This window comes from Anguilla anguilla, chromosome 3, assembly GCF_013347855.1.
Source record: "Anguilla anguilla isolate fAngAng1 chromosome 3, fAngAng1.pri, whole genome shotgun sequence".
Classification (NCBI taxonomy): domain Eukaryota; kingdom Metazoa; phylum Chordata; class Actinopteri; order Anguilliformes; family Anguillidae; genus Anguilla; species Anguilla anguilla.
The window spans coordinates 59,730,676-59,749,650 of NC_049203.1; the positions used below are offsets into that span (position 1 = coordinate 59,730,676).

At 46.6% G+C, this 18,975-nt stretch overlaps 2 protein-coding genes across 16 annotated transcripts in view; one reads left to right on the top strand and one right to left on the bottom strand.

Moving 5' to 3' along the window:
• Positions 1-1,171: 1,171 nt before the first annotated feature.
• Positions 1,172-11,323, top strand: rcor2 (REST corepressor 2). Of its 5 annotated transcripts, none has more exons than XM_035410457.1 (14): positions 1,501-1,858; positions 2,541-2,627; positions 3,563-3,698; positions 4,080-4,136; positions 4,708-4,788; positions 4,939-4,991; positions 5,163-5,324; positions 5,597-5,721; positions 5,879-5,945; positions 6,161-6,403; positions 6,682-6,759; positions 7,644-7,701; positions 9,428-9,663; positions 9,877-11,323. In XM_035410457.1, the coding sequence occupies exons 3-14, from the start codon at positions 3,578-3,580 to the stop codon at positions 10,249-10,251; spliced, it is 1,656 nt and encodes a 551-aa protein (XP_035266348.1). In that variant the 5' UTR covers positions 1,501-1,858; positions 2,541-2,627; positions 3,563-3,577; the 3' UTR covers positions 10,252-11,323. The 5 variants fall into 5 exon arrangements, with proteins under 5 accessions (XP_035266352.1, XP_035266348.1, XP_035266351.1 ...); XM_035410460.1 differs by having other exon boundaries at positions 3,572-3,698; XM_035410461.1 differs by lacking the exons at positions 1,501-1,858; positions 2,541-2,627 and adding an exon at positions 1,172-1,189 and having other exon boundaries at positions 3,572-3,698.
• A 639-nt stretch (positions 11,324-11,962) lies between these two features.
• The window catches only part of mark2b (MAP/microtubule affinity-regulating kinase 2b), a 58,438-nt gene continuing 51,425 nt past the window's right edge, over positions 11,963-18,975 (bottom strand). For 8 of the 11 annotated variants that reach the window (XM_035410455.1, XM_035410454.1, XM_035410446.1 and 5 more), the window contains 2 exons: positions 17,041-17,079; positions 11,963-15,237 (listed from right to left, as the gene is read on the bottom strand). In XM_035410455.1, the coding sequence (XP_035266346.1) occupies positions 14,784-15,237; positions 17,041-17,079 (493 nt within the window). In that variant the 3' untranslated portion in view covers positions 11,963-14,783. The remainder of the gene's footprint in view (positions 15,238-17,040; positions 17,080-18,975) is intronic. The other 3 variants (XM_035410449.1, XM_035410447.1, XM_035410450.1) reach the window with 2 other exon arrangements.

The window sequence follows — 18,975 nt, forward strand, 5'->3', positions numbered from 1 at the left end:
TGGCGGGGGGTGCCATTTCGGTGGGGGGGGCGAAGAGGTCATAGAGTTCTCCACCAGGCTCGACTGTTCACTTCCACGTACGGCTCAAATAAAAAAATTTAAAAAATAAGCGCCTTTTGCTATTCTTGTCGAAGACATCCACAATAAAATCATAAATTCAGCATAGCTCGACTATGTCCAACATACAATTCATGAAATGGAAGATATAACGAGAGTGACAGCCTCATGCCAGTGTGACAGACCTGAGATACAGCGTCTTCCTGGTAAATGTGTACAGGAGCACACATGAAGATCCCAAAATGGTGATAATAGGAGGTGTAGGAACAATATAATTGCGTTTTCTTGAGCATTCCTTATAATGACACGCTACAGGCCCTCAGAGCTGTGTTAGGGGTATACGCTCAGGCGCAAAAAGGGGAGATGGAGGCTATGAAAGGGAGAGCTGGGGAGAGCAGACTCGACGCAGGAGGGGATGGGTAGAGAAGTGTGATTCAGTGAGGTGATGGAGGTTGGAAGACAAGAACAAGAAGAGTAAAGGGGGAAGACAACATACTGGGAGAGAAGATGGAGGTGCAAGGCAAATGAATGGCAGGAGGGAGCAGAGAGATTTGTAGGTGTGAAATCAGGAAGGAGAAGCTTGTGGAAAGAGGGGGATAGAGGGAGGGCTATGCTGCAAGTATTTAGTCGATGTCATTTTTGAAGTGTTCTTGTTGAAATGCATATGAACAACAATGTAACAAGTAAGCCTTGTATGTTTATTAGTAAGTATTTTAATAAATGCCATCATTTGTTCAAATCATTCATTCAGACAGATCTTTGTGTACAGACCATATACAAAGAAAGTGTTTGGCTTTGTATAAACCATAAATATTGTTTAAAGTAGCACTCTGTAGTTGCTGGTTTTAACACATCTGAATTCGGATAGTAAATATATTTGGAATTAAATGTGGAATGAGGATTCCATATGATTTTTGTAAGGGTTTTTTCAAAACACAGTGCAATTGTGAGTTCTCCCACTGTCTTTTCTCTGTCTACTTGCATACATTAGTGCAAGTCTGGACGACCACAGCACAGCGATGCACATCTGATGAATCCCTTCGCGTTCATACTGCAAAGTAGCTCCGGACCTGCGATTTACAATGCTCTGGCAGGAGGCTGGTGAACTTTTGATTAAAAATAATTTACCAAGGTATCTGGCTCTGTCCGAGGTTTTTATACACACCATCTAACTGTTAGGTAATCTACAGTAAAAATCCGCCTCGTTGATACATTTAATAGAATATTTGTTTTAATAGCATGCCCACTACTATAGCCGAAAATAACTGAAAACCGTTACCTAAACACAAATATGTAATTAATAGGTGACCCATCTGTATTCTTTATTGACCTGGGTGTGCACCGATAGGATGGGACTACTTTTTTGACATAGAAGTTAGTTGAGGAGACTGACGAGCTGGCGGCGGGGGCAAAATCCGTGTGCGAACGTGGGATGTACTGAGGCTACCCGGCACAAGCACACACCGACACTGACACACACTGTATGGAGACGTTTTAGAACGATAAGTTAAGTGAATAGCTACGGTTGTGCATTCAACGGTAGCTGTGCAGGTTTATGATTTCGTATATGATATTATTCGACCACCTACAGAGATAGTTACCTACTTAGCGTGATTGCTAAGTTTAAAGAGCTCAGTTGATGGCTCACTAGCTATTCGTAGCTAACGTTTAACTAGGTAACGTTAGCTGATGTTACTAGAGAATATTAATTACTGGAGTACCAATTCTGCGTTAAGACAAAAGGATCCCAACTTGACACATTCCCGTTCGTAGACGAAAGGAAGGATACTGAAGGGGACAGGTAATTAAAATATACATTCAGCAATATTTTATTTATTTATTTATTTTACCGAGCCGGTCCAGACACTCGTTGGATTGCAGGTTTCCATGCCATAGCCAAGTTAGTTAAGTATTTTGTTGATGTTGCCTAGCTAGCAACATGAGTACGAAAGGGCATGAATGGTGAATTCTACTTGGCAAGATTTGGTATTCTACATTTTGACTATGATGGTAACAAGTGTAAGGTATCTAATGCTAGCATGTAAAGTTTTAATTGCAGTTTTGTAATAATGTTGCTGCTTTGTTGCAAATTGTATTTCTAGCATATGTATCAAATAGTATTAACCGAGGACAAACTAAGAGTATTGGTTGCAACCTAGCTATCAATACGGATCTGCAACCTTTTTGTCAGTGGAGCTAGCTATCAATACTGACGTCTATTTAACTTTTGAACGATTATATTTTTTTCTATTCGCCTAACATTATCTGAAGCGTTAACATAATCTAATTTTGTAGATAATTTAGTAACTTGTAAAAGTTTTTTTATTGTTTCCACCTTGTCAAATCTTCATTCAAAATCCACTATAAATTCAGGAAGAAGTATTTGCTTGGTTCTTCCTTCCCAGCTAATGTTAACGTTTGCTTTGTATGAAAGGATTTTGGCTTGATGAGTAACGTGCTCTTGTTTGAATGCTTGTGAATAGTCACTTGGGGGTTATTCGTCCAGAGTACAGATAGCTGTTGAAACATGGACAGCTCCTACGTATAAGTTACAGTTCCATCTGGCTGATGTGAGTATTCCATCTCATGGAAGCGCGAATTAAGTACCAAATGTATTTAGCTATTTATTTTATTTTTTTAACGAAGAGCCACAAAACATTAGCCTGGTCCACATCTGGTTTTTGTAATTACCGCCTTCTTATTTGGCAACACAATGCCGTTAGCCTCTGTGGGTACGAGAGTAGACGAAGGCGAGTTATTTTTCTAGCTACCGAAAGTTTCGTTAAAATATTGTTGGAACAAATGAGGAACTTGCACACAAGATGAAAGACAAATCAAATCTTTTTTGATTTGTTTAAAGATATTCCGATTCATAATTCAGGCATCCGGAAACAATTGCAAAGCAAGCAGAAAGTCACCAAACCATTGAAAACTTGGTTGATGAGCTGAAGTGACAGATACCGACGTTCTTGTCCTCGTTGTCAGGCAGTTTTACTTTGAGTCTTAGAATAAGCTGAACTCCGTCTAGATAGGCTATCGTGTTCACTGATTGAGTGTTATAGGCGGCTACAGGTGTGCTATTTTATTTTCCTACCCGGTGCATATTCCTGCCCTGCAAACTGCGCACATGTATTTACAGTAGAACATGCTTAACCTTTTCTCCACGGTCACATATATGCTCTGTTAGGTTTCATAGTAAGTATTCTCACATGTATTCATAAGATAAAAATGATGGATTCTTTGCATATTGAGAAGGCTTGCTGTTGTAATAAGGGTATGTCCAGTTGGTTCTTTGAACAGATCTTGAGTTTTCTTGTCATATTTTGCAGTAGTTGCTGCAGAAATAAAATACAGTTCAGTTCATTGGCTTAACCATTAAAAGAGATTTCTTTTTGAAACACACCTGGCTTGAAGTTAGTTTTAAGGTTCAGGAGTACTGTGATTATCAGAATTCTTGTTTCTTGTAATTGTAAGCACATGACAGATGAATTTGGTAACGTCTCAGTTTTATCAGGGAGCCATGCCGTCAGTGATGGAGCGAGCTGGGTCCGGTGTGTTGTCCCGTAGCAGAGCCAAAACGGTCACCAACGGTAGCAGCCAGCTTTATGAGGAAGAGAGCAGTGACGAGGAGCACTCACATGGTAAAGATCTACTCGGACTACTATGGTATATACTTTCAGCTGTAGTGGTACCATTTATACTGTAGGTATTAAATACTTTCTGCTGTACTGGTACCATGTATACTCACAGTGCTGTATGTTTTCAGCTGTGGTGGTACTGTGTTTGTACTCTCAGACAGGGCTATGTACTTTAAACTGTACTGTTGTAGTTTCTACTCAGAGCCATCTTACCTACTGTTTCATCCAGTATCCTACTCTTTATTTCCGTTTCACCCCATCTGCCTTTTCCCTTTATGACTCTCTTCTGCCTCTCTTCCTCTTTCCATCCTTGCCATCTTTCCTGTGCATTTGTGTAAGGGTTTTTCTTAGAGTAAATAATCTCTACTCATTCCCTCTGCACAGATAGCATGATTCGGGTTGGAGGGGACTACCAGGCCCAGATTCCAGAGTTTAAACCAGGTATGACAGGAGGTGGAAGGGCGCAATAATATTTAAACAAGAAAGCAGAAAATGGAATTGAGTGAAAACGGTTGGACATGGTAGCTGAAGCTGAATTTTTTCCCTTTGGTTTTTGTAAATATGGTCGTATATACATGGTCTTAGAGTGAAGATGTGCTTGAGATTTTAAATTGTAATATGATTGTCTGAAGGAAATACTGTAATTATGTGAGAGTAGTGTGAATGTGTTAGTGTGTATGTGATTGTGCAAATATGTGTGTTATTTAAAGCAGTTTCAGACAGATCATAGTTCAGAGGGTGCGATGGTGGGCAATTGAACCCTTGGCTGCATAGAGAGATTTGTATATGTGTTCAGTGTCTGTGGATTGATTGATTAGTCTTGATGTGAAACATAATATACTTTTCTAATCTTATGCACTTGGGATCACATCATTTCAGGATCACAACCTGCCTTACTTGTGGTAACACACACAAAAGTACAACATCTAGAATGGAAAGATCAGCAGACCTGAGAACATGGAGGCCTGACTGTGTTATGCTAATCTGAAGGAGTGTTACTGTGTGTCCACAGACAGCCCAGCTCGCTACAATGAGAAGAACCAGAAGAGCATGTTAGTCTGGTCTCCGAATGTCCAGGTTTCTGACGCCAAGTGTAAGAAATTTCTCTCGAATCTTCAGAAGTTTGACAAAATAAATCATATAGCTCTGTTAAATGTGAACTGAGGTGTTACAGTCCAGTGTGTTACAATTTAAACTAGTCTGTACTTGGCCATTCTCAGCCTTGTCCTTCTCTTCCTTTCAGTGGACGAGTACATTCTGATGGCGAAGGAGAAGCACGGCTACAATATGGAACAAGTATGTCCAGATTTTTCATACTAGAACATAGCTGATATTCAGCCTGTGTGCACAGCAGCATAACAGTAGTCCAGTTCCTGTTCTCAGCATTCTCTCAGACCTGTCCAGTTCACACAGGTATGACTGCGCTCAACTGTGTCTGTGTTTGCCCCCCTTTCCCCCGGGCATTAGGCTCTTGGCATGCTGCTGTGGCACAAGCACGATGTGGAGAAGTCCCTGGCTGACCTGGCCAACTTCACGCCCTTCCCTGAGGAGTGGACGGTGGAGGACAAAGTGCTGTTTGAGCAGGCCTTCAGCTTCCATGGGAAGAGCTTCCACCGCATACAGCAGATGGTGAGGGGGGCATGAAAGGGGGAATGGGGAGTAAGATGAAGCTCTCTGGACTTGGTGTATTGAGGTTAGATGTATTATTAATGCTTAAATCATGATCTGCATTGATACATTTTATATATATGATATACTGTATGTGTACTGCATCACACATATTTTGAGGGCACTGTACATACTTATCGACTTTTATAGAAAGTTGAATGGAGTCAGCCTGGAGATATATGTAGTGTCTATGAAAATACTAATTGGCAGAAATGGGTTTGGTGTGTTCCCAGTTGCCAGACAAGCTAATCTCCAGCCTGGTGAAGTACTATTATTCCTGGAAGAAAACTCGAACCCGTACCAGTGTGATGGACAGACAGGCACGGCGCTTGGTTAGCAAAAGGGAGAAGGACGACAGGTGAGGGAGAGCTTTGGACAGAGAGAGAGGGAGCCTGGAGATGGGGGATTAAAGAAGAGGGGGAAAGGAAGGGAGGTATGGATGGATGATCAATGACAGGATGAGGCTACTCTTGCACAGTCAACAAAACTCAGCAGTTTAACCCTCCCTTCTTCAGCAATGACGACATGGAGGAAGCAGACCCAGGGAGCGACAGTGACTTTGAAGTTGACACCAAGAAAGAGGTGAACAGTCTGAAGTCACATTGGACATTTACAATTCAGTCCCGGCACTGCTAATTTTGTGTCTTTGTAAAAATGACTCGTCCAGGCGTTCAGAACTATAATGTTGTACATTGGTACTTGTTGAAGCACCTTTGACTTAGAGCTTTTTTGCTCTTACACTGTGCCTTCATACTCTGTGGCTGTTTAAGCATTGAAATGTGTGTTCATTCTCCCAGACCCTGAAACAGAGTGCAAGCAGTGGAGGAGTGGGCGAGAAGGCCGTATCTGGGAGATCTGGCCCAGTCCGGAAGGAAAACCAGGGGAGTCAGTATCGCCACCATCCCCTGCGAGCTCGCCGGCGCCCCCCGAAGGGCATGCACCTCATCCAAGAGGACATCACGGCTGTCTCCACCTCCCCAGATGCAGGATCCCTATCAATACGACAGCTGGACACCCAGCTGGTGTCGCTGAAGAGACGGGTAACTCACAAATATCGCTCTCCCTTTTCCTTCCCTCTGTTCCATCTCTCAGATTAGTTTCAAGGATAAAACAGTCCGGATAAAAACAGGAATCTGAGTTTGAACAGAGTCCTGCAGACCAGAAAAAAATTGTTGAGAAGAGCACAGGGAAATTGACCACAATGCTGCTGTAATTCTGTGGTGTCTGGCTTTATGAATGTTAATTTTGTCTTGTTAGTGTTGGTTGATTTACTTGGAATTGGGTGCTCTCGTCCCTCCTCTCTCTCTCCTGGTCTCAGGTGCAGAGCGTCAAGCAGGTGAACAGCAGTTTGAAGAAGGGCCTGGATGGAGGGATCGATGCTTTGCGTCCCTCTGAGGTACACCCACACCCTGCTGCAGCCGGAGGGATAGAGGCACTCTCACACCACATACGAACACCACCCCCCCTCCTTTTCCACTGCAGGGCTAGAGCCAGGCTAGTTCAGACTGGAGTATAGTAAGAGCTCAGACAAGAGTGTTGTAAGAGCTCAGACTGGAGTATAGTAAGTATAGTATAGTAAGCTCAGACAAGAGTGTTGTAAGAGCTCAGACTGGAGTGTAGTAAGATTTCAGACTGGAGTATAGTAAGAGCTCAGACTGGAGTATAGTAAGAGCTCAGACTGGAGTGTGGTAAGAGCTCAGACTGGAGTATAGTAAGAGCACAGACTGGAGTATAGTATGAACTCAGACTGGAGTAGAGTAAGAGCTCAGACTGGAGTACAGTAAGAGCACAGGCTGGAGTATAGTATGAGCTCAGACTGGAGTATAGGAAGAGCTCAGACTGGAGTATAGTAAGAGCTCAGACTGGAGTATAGTAAGCATGATTTTCCATTGCTTTACTTGCTACCAGAACTGTAGCATGACTGGACACTGCATGGCACTGGTGTCTGCCCAGCTGAGAAGGCCATCTGGACCACAACTTTCTCTGCAGTTCAAGGATGAGGTTTTTTGTGAAATAAACAGGCATATTCACCTTTGGGTGGCTTGCTGTCATCAGCAGTGGTAACGTGCAGTTTTTGCCGTTTATTCCTTCAGTTTTTCACAGCAGCACCCTTAGCTGCGCTGTAGCCACTCTTGTGCGTAGCTGCAGTAGCCAGTGAGGTGATGGCAGAGGTGAGCCTGGCTCCAGCCCCGCAGAAGAAAAGTTCTGGAAGAGACCCTGAAACCCTGAGGGAGCAGCTCAGGCAGACTGGATTCACTCTCACATCTTCTCTTCCCACAGACTGCAGCCAAGATCAACTCCCGCTGGACCACCGAGGAGCAGCTCCTGGCTGTGCAGGGTGAGACGTCTGCAGATTTGGCCGTGAAGAGGCTCCGTTTAGCCTGCGGTTAATCCGTCTTTCTCAGAGTACTGCAAGAATGTTGTATTGTAGTTGCATTGTAGGATTCGTGGAAGCTTCCGGAGGATCTGGGGTGAAGACGGCCGTTTTGGTGAAAGTGTTCTAAAGTTGAGGTTGAGGGGGCCTCATGAGTGGTGCATCCTCATAAGGCAGTTGTTCTTAGTGCAGACACGCTCCCCATGGTCCAGCCAGATTGGTTTGTACTGTTGCCCAGGGCTTAATCTCTGTTGCAGACTTAAGTCTACATCTGTGGAGTAATTATGATGGGCTTGGGCATGAAATATTAATTATTGAAACGCAATAATTTTGGCTGTGCAACAGTGGCTTTTGCAACAGAAAAATCAAGTTTACCCCGAAGTAGACCACCAGTTAGCCATTTCCTGTCTCATATTTAGTATTGCCTTTTCATTGCAAATAATAACACTGCCAAACTAATCAAAAAATATAAGTTTTGTTTATTATTTCAGAGGTGAGCAATAATTCATTCTGTCGCATTGATGAAAGTTTTTTTTACAATGCTAATTTGAAGCTGTGACATACAAAGCTAATTTGAAGCTTATCTATTCACTGGCTATGGAAAATGTTATGTCAAATCTTGCCTACGGTTAGCAGTTTTCTTTTGGCTATAAATGGACACCACAAATAGTCAGAGAATGCAAGAGGTGTGTGCTTCTGAATTGAGCTTCCCATGTGACATGGACTAATTGGCTAGTCTTTCAGATTTCTGGCTTTTTTATGTTGTCTGTTCCCATGGTAGTAATTTTGGCTATACGTTTACAAAGTGATAGACCTGTAACAGGATAATGAGTTAGTGATAAGGTGCTTCATGGAATGGCTGCATGAATTAAAGTGAAGTGTTTTTATTTGTGATCTTTAGTACATAAGACAAAACTGTTCCGAGGTTTAATTTGTTTGGAATGAAAAAAAACAAAAACTGTGAGGAAGACTAACTTCGGTAATGAAGAAGACTGTGTTTCAGACGGGTCCACGTTTAGAGGAATTCTAAGCTTCATTTTCTGATTAGAAGAGCTCTCTGCCCTCCGAACCTGTGATTCATTAGTCCAGCTGTCAGCCATTACTTGGATTAGCCAGCGTCCTCCCCACTCATGGACAGCCCTGTCCTGTTGATGGGATATTTCTCCAGCCGGCTGACGACCATCCAGAGGGCCATCCAGGAAACGGAGGGCATCGATCAGTCGGGCATGTCCTGCGTCATCGCTCAAGAGCGACTGTTCCGGGTGATCGAGTGCCCGCAGTCTGCCTGAGTCAGCTCCACGGTCCCCTGGAGCTGCAACTGCGGCAGCACAGCTGGGTGCTCGCAATTAAGGAAACGTTCTGAGGCATTCCCCGAGCCAGTGCTTTCAGCATTTAACACGTGACTGTGCTCAGCCAGCCAAAATGAAACAACGTGGGTAACGTTGCAGCGGACTGCGTTTTTGGCACACTCAAGCTGCAGCGCACCCTTCCTGACTTTGGTTGAGGTTGTTGCAGCTGTGGGATGGGTCCACAGTTGCTACTGGGCATTCAAATTGTTGTGATAGAACATGATCATGGAGAGACAGCATGATGATTACATTTGAGTGTAGTGCCAGGTTGTCACTCGGTAATTATGGGGTGCAGGGGTGACAGACTTGTGCTCTCATGATTCCCTCCACTCTTTCCCCAGCCATCAGGCGATACGGTAAAGACCTGGCCGCCATCGCAGACGTGATCGGGAACAAGACCGTCTCCCAGGTCAGCTCCTTCTTTGTGAGCTACCGGCGACGCTTCAACCTGGAGGAGGTGCTCCGGGAGTGGCAGGCAGAACAGGAAGTCCTCCATGGGCATGCTGGGAGCCCAGAAGACATGAAGGGCCTCGCTGAGGCAGGAGGAGAGATGTCAGAGGGCACCGAGGAGGACGAGGTGAGTTGAGATGGTTGGAGAAGCAACAGATGGAGAAATTGGTGTAGATGTGATGCTGGAGGCAAAGGAGGGAAGCAGCAAAGAGAGAGTGGGAGGAACTAAATAAAATGTGAAATATTAGGGATTGTGATAGCAGAATCAAATAACAAATGCCAGTCTGAATTCACACACTCTCTTTTCAATTACCCATCTCCATTTTCTTTATCTTTTCAGGACCAGGATGGTGGAGTGCCCCCTCTCTCCGAAACTGGGACCTCCCCTTCTAACAGTACCAGCACCACCAGTACCTCCACCTCAAGCCAAATCCCCCCTCCCCTGTCCCAGCCTCCCCCGCTGCTGCGCCCGGCTCCGCCCCTGGCCCCACCCAGCCTGCTCCGCCAGCCTCCACCCCTGCAGACCCGTCCCCTCCAGAGCCGTGCCCACCACAACCACCCGCCTCCACCACTCATTCGTCCTGCGGTCACCTCCACCCTCCACCAGGGGGCGCGAAACTCGCTGGGCTCCAGCCTGAGTTCTTCCCCCTCCCCCGCGGGTCAGCATCCACCCTCCCTGCTGGGTCTGAAAGTGGAGCCCCCCCTTTCTCACTGAGGAGGGGGGTGTGGACGCGCTACCTCCAGGACTGAGGCGAGAGAATGGCGATACAGAGGAGAACAGACATTAAGGCAGCGGCAGTAACACCACTGTCTGGGCATGGTAGCATTGTTCTCTAGTACCCATCCACTACGTCCTCCATTCTACGGCTGGGTCTGCTAATGCTGTCCATGCTCTTCTCCCCATGCTCCATACTGGAACCCCACCGCTACACCACAAGGGGAACTTCCCTCCCTCACAACTGTTGCCTCCTGACACTATCCATGACAAACCACTGAGCTGCAGGATTGGCTGAACATTCGATCCTGGTCTCCAGGGCAAATGGCAGAACACGCCTACGCATCCGTTGCCATGGCAACAACGGATACAGGTTCCTTCTCTACTCATAACCAATACCCCCTGTGGCCCCTGAACCCTCTCCCACCCATCCCCCATATTAAAGAACCAAAATGCATAAATGGAAATATACACTGGATGTCTTTTGATGGTGAAGATGCCATGACGACAGACTTGAGCTGTCCCTCGCTTGTCTCCATGGTAACATCAGAACCTTTCCAACTGTGAGATACAGACGCAGGCAGGTTTCCATAGAGAAGCACTGTCAGTCTGCTGGACGTCAGTCATTCTGTCCCAAAGGAAGAGGGATCACATTCCCTCCCAAAGACCAGCACAGAATCATGCGATACTGAGAGCAGCTGTGTGAAGGTACTTTAGATGCCATTAGCTGTGTAGGGTAGCGGTCTAGACTGAGGAAGAATAAGCATTAGACTGAAAGGGCTCGAGTCTCACACACCAACTGCAAAACAAAGCAGCCAAGCACTAAAGATGCTTATACAGCGACACTTGAAATAATTCCCTATTTTCCTTTGTCTGTAAGATGTTAAACTGGATTTACTTGTGATTTTTTTTTTTTTTTTTTAGAATAAAAATGTTTGTGCCAACACTGGAGGGATTCTGACCAATGATTTATAAAATAAACTCCATTCCAGTTTGATATACATAGAAGTATGTGTCCATTAAGATTGTCTTGTGCTTAAGCGTAAGGCCAATTTGAGATATTTACTGAATGTTCCCATTTACTCTTGCTTATGAGGTAGAGGTGGCGTCGTACATATTGAAGCGTTGACAATGAAACGCTAGTGAGGTTCAGAGGAAGCTGCATCCATATCTGACCGAAGGTTGTGAGGCTCCATCAAATCCACTGTTTCTCAATCAGCCTTCTGCCATCCAAACCGCTGAGGCAAATCATGGAACACAGCCAATTTCAAATTTAATGCCATTTTTGTTTTTATTACTATCATTGTTGAATTGATCATCTCTTTCCACAAAAAAAGAACAAAAATAATACATTTGAGTTGTCACCCTCCCACCCCCACCCAGCCACTTGCGCAGTCTATGACACAGAAATCATTGAAAATTACAGCAATGAAAAAAAAAAAAAAAAAAAAACAATGTGAAAAAAATCAACCCTGAAGAAAAAGACAATAATCGGATTCCCAGCACCTTAAACAATAATCATCTGAAAGAACGACAGATATTACATATTAAAAACAAGAGAAGAAATCTCAAAGATAAAAATATACAGGTGTGCACAGGTGTCCCCACAAACCGTTCAATTGCACTGCAGGTCAATAATGCTTCAGCCCTCCTCCTCTGCCTCCCTTCCTGCTGCTGCTGACAGACTGAAGACCGTTTTTCCAGCTAAGGGTTGTGAACAGCTCTCCACCGGCTGATGTACAAGTTTTCCGACACCCACTGCACAGTAGTGTTGGGAAGGTCCAGGCTCAAAGTGCAAACACACACACACACACACGGTCTCATCAAGGTAATTTAACAAGGTGTATGAACTAACCAATTGGGAGAACTGGGGGAAAGTGCAGAATATCCACACAGTCTGACCACAGTAAGACACCCGCTACACAGAGCGCGTGCCACGTACACGGCTACAGGAAGGATGCAGACTGTGATGCACAGGGCCCAACATGGACGACTGTCTGGCCCGGAGCTGTGTGGGGCTTCAGCCCCACCCACTTGAGACCAAGCCAGCCAATCGGAACACAGCCCTCTGGACCACAGACCAAACCTCCCATTTAGGCCAGGCCGATGGAAGCAGACAGACAGCCCAGGACTTCCCTCAGACCATCACCACTCATCCCAACCCACACACACTTTTTCTCAGACAGCATTTAGCCAGAAAATACACCAGAGCAATAAGTTCATGCTGTACTGGCAAAGCTGGACATGGATCTCCTACAACAGCATCATGAATTACTGTTCTCTACTGTGTGTGTGTGTGTGTGTGTGTCTGTATTACCACATACGCCTCTATCAACACACTGAAGACCTAAGACGTTCAATGCTTTGCAAAAGAAGAGAAGCCCTGTGACGAACATTGTGTGAATAGCATGGAAATCTTTCTGCATTCAGTTAGATGAAACGATGAAAAGCGTTACAGTACGATACTGCAGTGCATTTCAGAAACACCGCTCGTTTGCATAATTTCATACGCTCTACAAAGACGCAAACGCACCGACGAGTAGCCCGTGAGGGGCTCCCAGTCCGAACCGATCTGTACCATACACTCGCCCCTGGGAGAATTAGTCCTAGACATCACTGCAGTCACATCTTCAGGCTAAATTTACAATGATTCAGACACAGCTACTTCACCATGACACGAGAGGTTATCCAAGTTTGCCAATGCACATTTTCATTTGTCACAATATTTATTAGTGAGCAGTCATCGAGCTTAATGCACAGGGGAACAGAAAGACCAACTTAATGCTTTGCGAGTTCTCTTGGCGACAGCACAACGTGTGTGTGCTGATTCTAGAAGGGGGGCGGAGTCAGTTGGGTTGGCTTGTACTGCACTGGAGCTGCCTGTGCATGTGTGCACACACACATACCCTCCTTAAATAAAAATATCCATTTCAGGTTGGGGTCAATGCCTGTATTCTCATACAATGAGACTGAAAAGAACAAAAATTTGTAGCATCTCTCTGCTTCAGGCAGTGCTCAACTGAAGCAGTGTCTTTTTAATAAACAACATAACGCCAAAAAAGAATCAGCACTAAACAACACAACAAATGAGCAGTAGTCAATTAGGATCATCATTATTACGGTTATGATTACAATTTTATTTCGCTGCTCTCATTCAATCATCATTGAAAAGATATGTGTGTGAGGCCAGTAGCCTTTTGGTTGAAAGTACAAAAACAGAAATTCACCCCCATGCTCCATATTAAATACTCCTATCAAAAATAAGTGATGATAATCATAATGATAATAATGATGATTGGGTTTGAATTGCACGCTGTCACGACCATGTCACATGACCCTCCCAGGCTGGGGGGTGTTTGTGGTTGGACACCTCAACTTCACTCTCGTTTAACAGTAGGGGGGGGAGGGGGGGTCTCAGGAGAGACGTGAGCAGGCTCAAGTCAACAAATTTTCAAAAACGTCAAAGATAAAAGGAAATCCTGTTTTTTTTTTTCCAGTGATAAATATTTTCATATATTTATAGATATTTTAATATTCATACTTCTGTTTAGCTTTCTTTTGGATGGTTTGGGAGGCACGTTTCCGTTTTACATTCTCTGTACAAAGGCGAGATACAATCCAACAGAACAAGAAAAAAAATCGCTCAGCTTCTCATTCTCAGTTTTCTTCAGAAAAGGCAACCAAACAGACCGAGTCCAGTGCAGCGCTTTGAAACCTACCAGCAAACTAAATTACAGTTAATCCACCAATGATTACACGATTGGCCCTTAATTACTTACTTAATTTTCTAACTTGACCCCTGTGGTAGAATTTAACCTGGGAGGGATGGGGTGGGGGTTGGGGGGTGGGGGGGACAGAACGACCAAGTGGTGGGAAGCGTGACATCACCAGAGAGCTGTGGGTTGTAATGTGGACCGTTTGCTTCCCCACAGGGTGAGACGCTCCGCTGTCTGGTAATCAGAGTGAAAGAGAGCTGCTCCCCCCATTCGCCTGCGAAAGACGCGAGAGGGTGGAGAGGCGAAGCGCGTGGCGTCGTCGTTTGGGCCCAGGGACGGCGGTTTGGAGTGAAATGGCCGCCCGCCCCGCCTACCGCTTAGCTTTCTGAGGCCAGGTGTGAGGGGTAAGGGGTGTGATCTGGGAACCAACAAATAACAAGAAAATTCACCACAGGCAAAGAGAACAAAAATTTAAAGGGAACGGGGGAGGGGGGAACAAAACAAAACAGAAGAACAGCCCCCCAAAAAATCCACCTCCCTAAGCTACTCCTCTCCTACAAGCCATGAAATCTCACCCCGCTTCCTCCGCAAAGAGTCATCACACGACTCCTCATCAAACCTCTACCTCTTCCTACGATTTTTGTCTCCTAGCCTTCCTGCTTCAGTCCCACTCTTCCTCCATCACTCGTTCTCCTCCGCCTCCTCCTCTTCCTCACGTCAAAAGCCCCAGTCCCGCTCCGTCGCCCCGCGAGCTTCAGTCCCTCTCGTTTAAGCCCCGCCCTCCTCCTCCGCTCCCCTCCCCTCCCCTCCCCCCCCTCACAGTTTGAGCTCGTTGGCGACCTTGGAGGCGATGTTCTTGAAGGCGATGGAGGTGCCAGAGATGCGCTTGAAGCGCACGCCGTTGAGCGAGAGGCGGGGCAGCTTGCACACCTCCATCTCCCACTGCACGAAGTCGTCGCGCGCCGGGTTGCCCGACACGCACAGCAGCATGAAGCGCTCGCGCAGCTCGTACTCGCAGCTGTTGGAGTCCAGCACCTTGCGGATCTCCTTCATCATCTCGCCGGGCTCCATGGACGACGTGGTCTTCATGCTCCAGGTGAAGCGCAGCGAGCGCGGCTTGGTGTCCTTGGCGTGGTGGGCCAGCTGGGGCGGGGTGCCCCCGGGCACGGGCGAGGACGAGGACAGGGAGTCCTTGTTCTCGTCGCCGGTGGAGCCCAGCACGCTGCCCGGCCCCTTCTCAGACTTATCGCCGGAGCCGCTCAGCATCGGCCTGCGAGAGGAGTGGGGGGGGGAGGGGAGGAGGAGGAGTTTAGAGATGGAGAAGAGGAGGATGGGTGGGTGGGGCGTGCAAATGGAACATCAGGGTGGGTGAGACAGAGGGGATGTGTGTGAGAGAGAGAGCAAGAAAGATAGAGAAAAGGAGTGAGACAAAGAGAGAGAGATAGACAAATAAAGGGAGATGGTGCGAGAGAGAGCGAGAATACAGAAGACATGGTACAGCAGAACAGATGGGTGGGATTGTTTGGCATGCACAAACAGGAATGACAATGTTCATAGAGGAAGTAGAAAAGTGCAGGAAGAGAATGAGGTTGAGGTAGAAAAGATGACAAAAGAGAAAACAACAGGAGAAACCGTAAGTGTCTGTGTGCAATCTTAAGGCTTTGTGCTCCAGATGAAAATGACTCACTGCTGGGCATACAACAGTACATTCTGCCATACATGCACACATAACTAGCCCAGCTGCCAGAAACAGGCTAGGCTGGCTTCAAATGTTCCGGATTCTCCTCAGAAGATCTGAGGTTGTCCCCAGAGGGCACACTTTGCAGCTGGAGCAAAAAGCTCTTTTAGAGCATTCTGGAAGAACGGGGGAAAGTGCAGTCACACGCAAACGAGATTTTCCCCAAATACACCCAGGGACACATGCACCCACACGCATCAGTCAGCCAATAAACCGTGACGGACGCGTTTTCTGAAACACGCAGACCGACACGCGTCTCACACCGGCGTTTGGAACTGCGAGTGTGGAGCTGTGTGGTAAGCCTGGACTGCTCTGAGCAGACTGGTGAACGGTACAGGAAAAGAATGGCACAGTTAGACACCAACCTCCTTTACGAGTACACCCTGCCTGTGTGTGTGTGAGGTGCGGTTCCTGCTTGGACTTACCCAAGTGTGCTGCACTGTTGTTATACATTTAAGAAAGCGTGCGTTGGGAAACCGCAGATTAGCACTGGAAACTCCCCGTCGTCTCACAGTAAAATCCTCTGAAGACTGAAGGGTATTTTCCTACGCTCTATATCCCAGGGAGCACTGCTTCCAGCTCCGCAGCACCTTCTTAATTCCCTCAGAGGAACACCAGGAGGAGTATTATTCCCCCTGCAGGGACGCATTAAAGCTTACTGGCTATATGAAGGAATCACAGCAGTATTGGGCGTGGCATTCTAACGGTGCTAGAGCCGACTGGTCTAGAGCAGGGACCCCTACGACGGAAGTTTGGCCCCTCTGAACCAGCGGTTTTCAAACTCGGCCCTGGGCCCCCCTGCGTATGCTGGGCTTCGTTCCAATCACCATGAATCGGGCGTGGCCCGAGCGGACGGGGCCTACTGCCCCCAAAGCCACGCGTCACAGATTTACTCAACGAACCCGCTCAACAGAAACCCCCGTGCCCATGTGAGTACGCTAGCGTACGTTATGACTGTTATGATTAAGGAGGTTAAGGCAATGGGTGAGATGAAAGTGGGATGGTGAACTGATGGAGGAATGGTGGCAGCGGAGGAGGGGTGGCTCCTTTTGAAATGTGTCTTTTTGAGGTCGTTAACTCCCAGCTTTTCAATCTCAGCCAACCAATCACACACAGGAAGAGACACCGCTAATGATCATACAACACACATTATTATTCAGACTTACACAGGCATTCATTATAGCCAATCACCACACTGATTTGAGATGACCAAATTAAATCCCCTAATTAAAAAAAATAAAACATTTCTCCCCAATCAAGGCATTCCGTGCGGAGTCTACTCATTGGCTGATTTAGGGAATCATTGGTCGGCTCAGTCGTGCGGCTGTTTCTCACCTGCTCCCATCATCCCGACCCTCTCCCTCATACGGGCTCCTCGAAGAAAAAATGGAGTTTAGTCTCATCGAAAGCTTTCGTCTCTCCACCAATCAGCTCTGGAAGAGGCCCTTCCAGCAGAGCTGAGGACGGAGCAGCACCCAGCCCGCCCAGTTCCACGCCCAGCCCTGCGCTCTCGGCTTCACTCCAGCCTGCTGACGCGTGCTCCGCCGGGCCGCACCGCACGCGCTCACACCAGAGACGCCCGTGCGGGCACACGGGCTACGGTCTCTCCATGGCAACACGGAGACCAGCGCCCCTTTTTAGTTCTGCCCGTTTCTGTTCCCACACGAATGTGCGGAAGGGTCTATTCAGCACGTCCGGGCCGTTACAGTAAACGACTTAACGAGGCACTTAAGGCCGATGGGTGGCGTGTGTTAGATGCAGAATAAGCATCATGGGACAGAAACGGAGCAGTTTGTCACGGTGCTGCTGGAGCACGCTGGAGCATGCTCGCGCAGCGGCGGGGTGAAGCCCAGAGCTCCAGCCGGGGAGGAACTGGAACAGAGGAGCCAGAGATAGAGGCAGAGCCCCAGCGCTCTGACACCCAGCCATCACCACCACAGCCTCTACCGCACTGCCCTCCACCCACACCTGCGCACACACACACACACACACAGTACTCCCACTCAATACACACACACACAGTACTCCCACTCTATACACACACTGCCCTCCATCCACATCCACACACACACTGTTCTCCCACTCTACACACACACACAGATGCAGCTCTGCCTCTCTACAGACACACACCATCCTTCCACTGTACATAGACACACACTTTCCACTAGTCTTTCCACTCTACACACACACAGTCCTCCACCCACATATGCACACACACCCACACAGTTCTACAGCTCCACACACACACTGCCCTCCACCCACACACAGTCCTCCACACACTACACACACTGTCCCTCCACTGTACACACACACACAGTCCTCCCACTCACATCTGCACAGACACACACACACACACAGACATACACACTTGCGCGCACACACAGATAAGTTAGGCAGATGGACACAGATGAAATTCCAGATCCAGTTTCAGCTACAGCCCACAGCTGAATTTGTGTTGAGTTGCCTCCTGGACAGAATCCATCCCAATTATGCTACGCTGCTCAATATCACTGTGAGAACGCTACACTTCAAACAGTGCTGTTGAGAAGCGATAGCATAACACTGCCACAACATTATGAGTAACAATATGAACACACAGAGTGGTTAGACAGATAAAGTGTTATTGCTGAAACCAGGTTGGTCAGTATGTGGATTAAATGAATATTACAAATGAGAATAACAAGTCACCGATCAGCAGATGATAGGGGTCTTCAATGAATTAGCAACTCAAAGATGATGAAAAGAGAACTGAAAATGTTGAACGTATAGTACATGTACACCAGCAACCACCAGGGGGTGCATGTTGACCAAAATATACCAAGAACATAAAAATACCATGGTGCCCTCTGCTGGTTGTATTTACGCAGTTAAATATCATTGTGATATGCTCAATCAATTTTTCAATCCTTCTATAATCTTTTTATATTTACTTAATATTAACAATTACCCCCAAACACAAGATCTTACACTAACAAATTAAACCCCTAGTTGCTTTAGACTGGCGGTAGTCTTGCACACACTGTATTGGCAGATCTTTTAATTTCTTAATTCCTGCCAGACTTGCCAAAATACTAGTCAATTTCAAACGTTTTTTTTTGTGAGATCAGCTCGTCACCTTACCTTCCATTGAGAGGTTGTAATATCTGTACCCTGTGACTCAGCCATATTACCAGTAAAAGGCTGCGTCAGCAGGTAACACAGGCAAAGCAGGCTGGGGGGCAGCGGGTGCCGTTGGTTACAGCACTGAACTCTGGACCTGAGGGCTGAGAG

Bases quoted from the DNA above. Each gene is read 5' to 3' on its own strand.
- rcor2 (XM_035410461.1), top strand. From the start codon at position 3,578: ATGCCGTCAGTGATGGAGCGAGCTGGGTCCGGTGTGTTGTCCCGTAGC. The intron at 4,137-4,707 runs GTATGACAGGAG...GTGTGTCCACAG, and splicing joins GATTCCAGAGTTTAAACCAG to ACAGCCCAGCTCGCTACAAT. The intron at 5,722-5,878 runs GTGAGGGAGAGC...TCCCTTCTTCAG, and splicing joins AAAAGGGAGAAGGACGACAG to CAATGACGACATGGAGGAAG.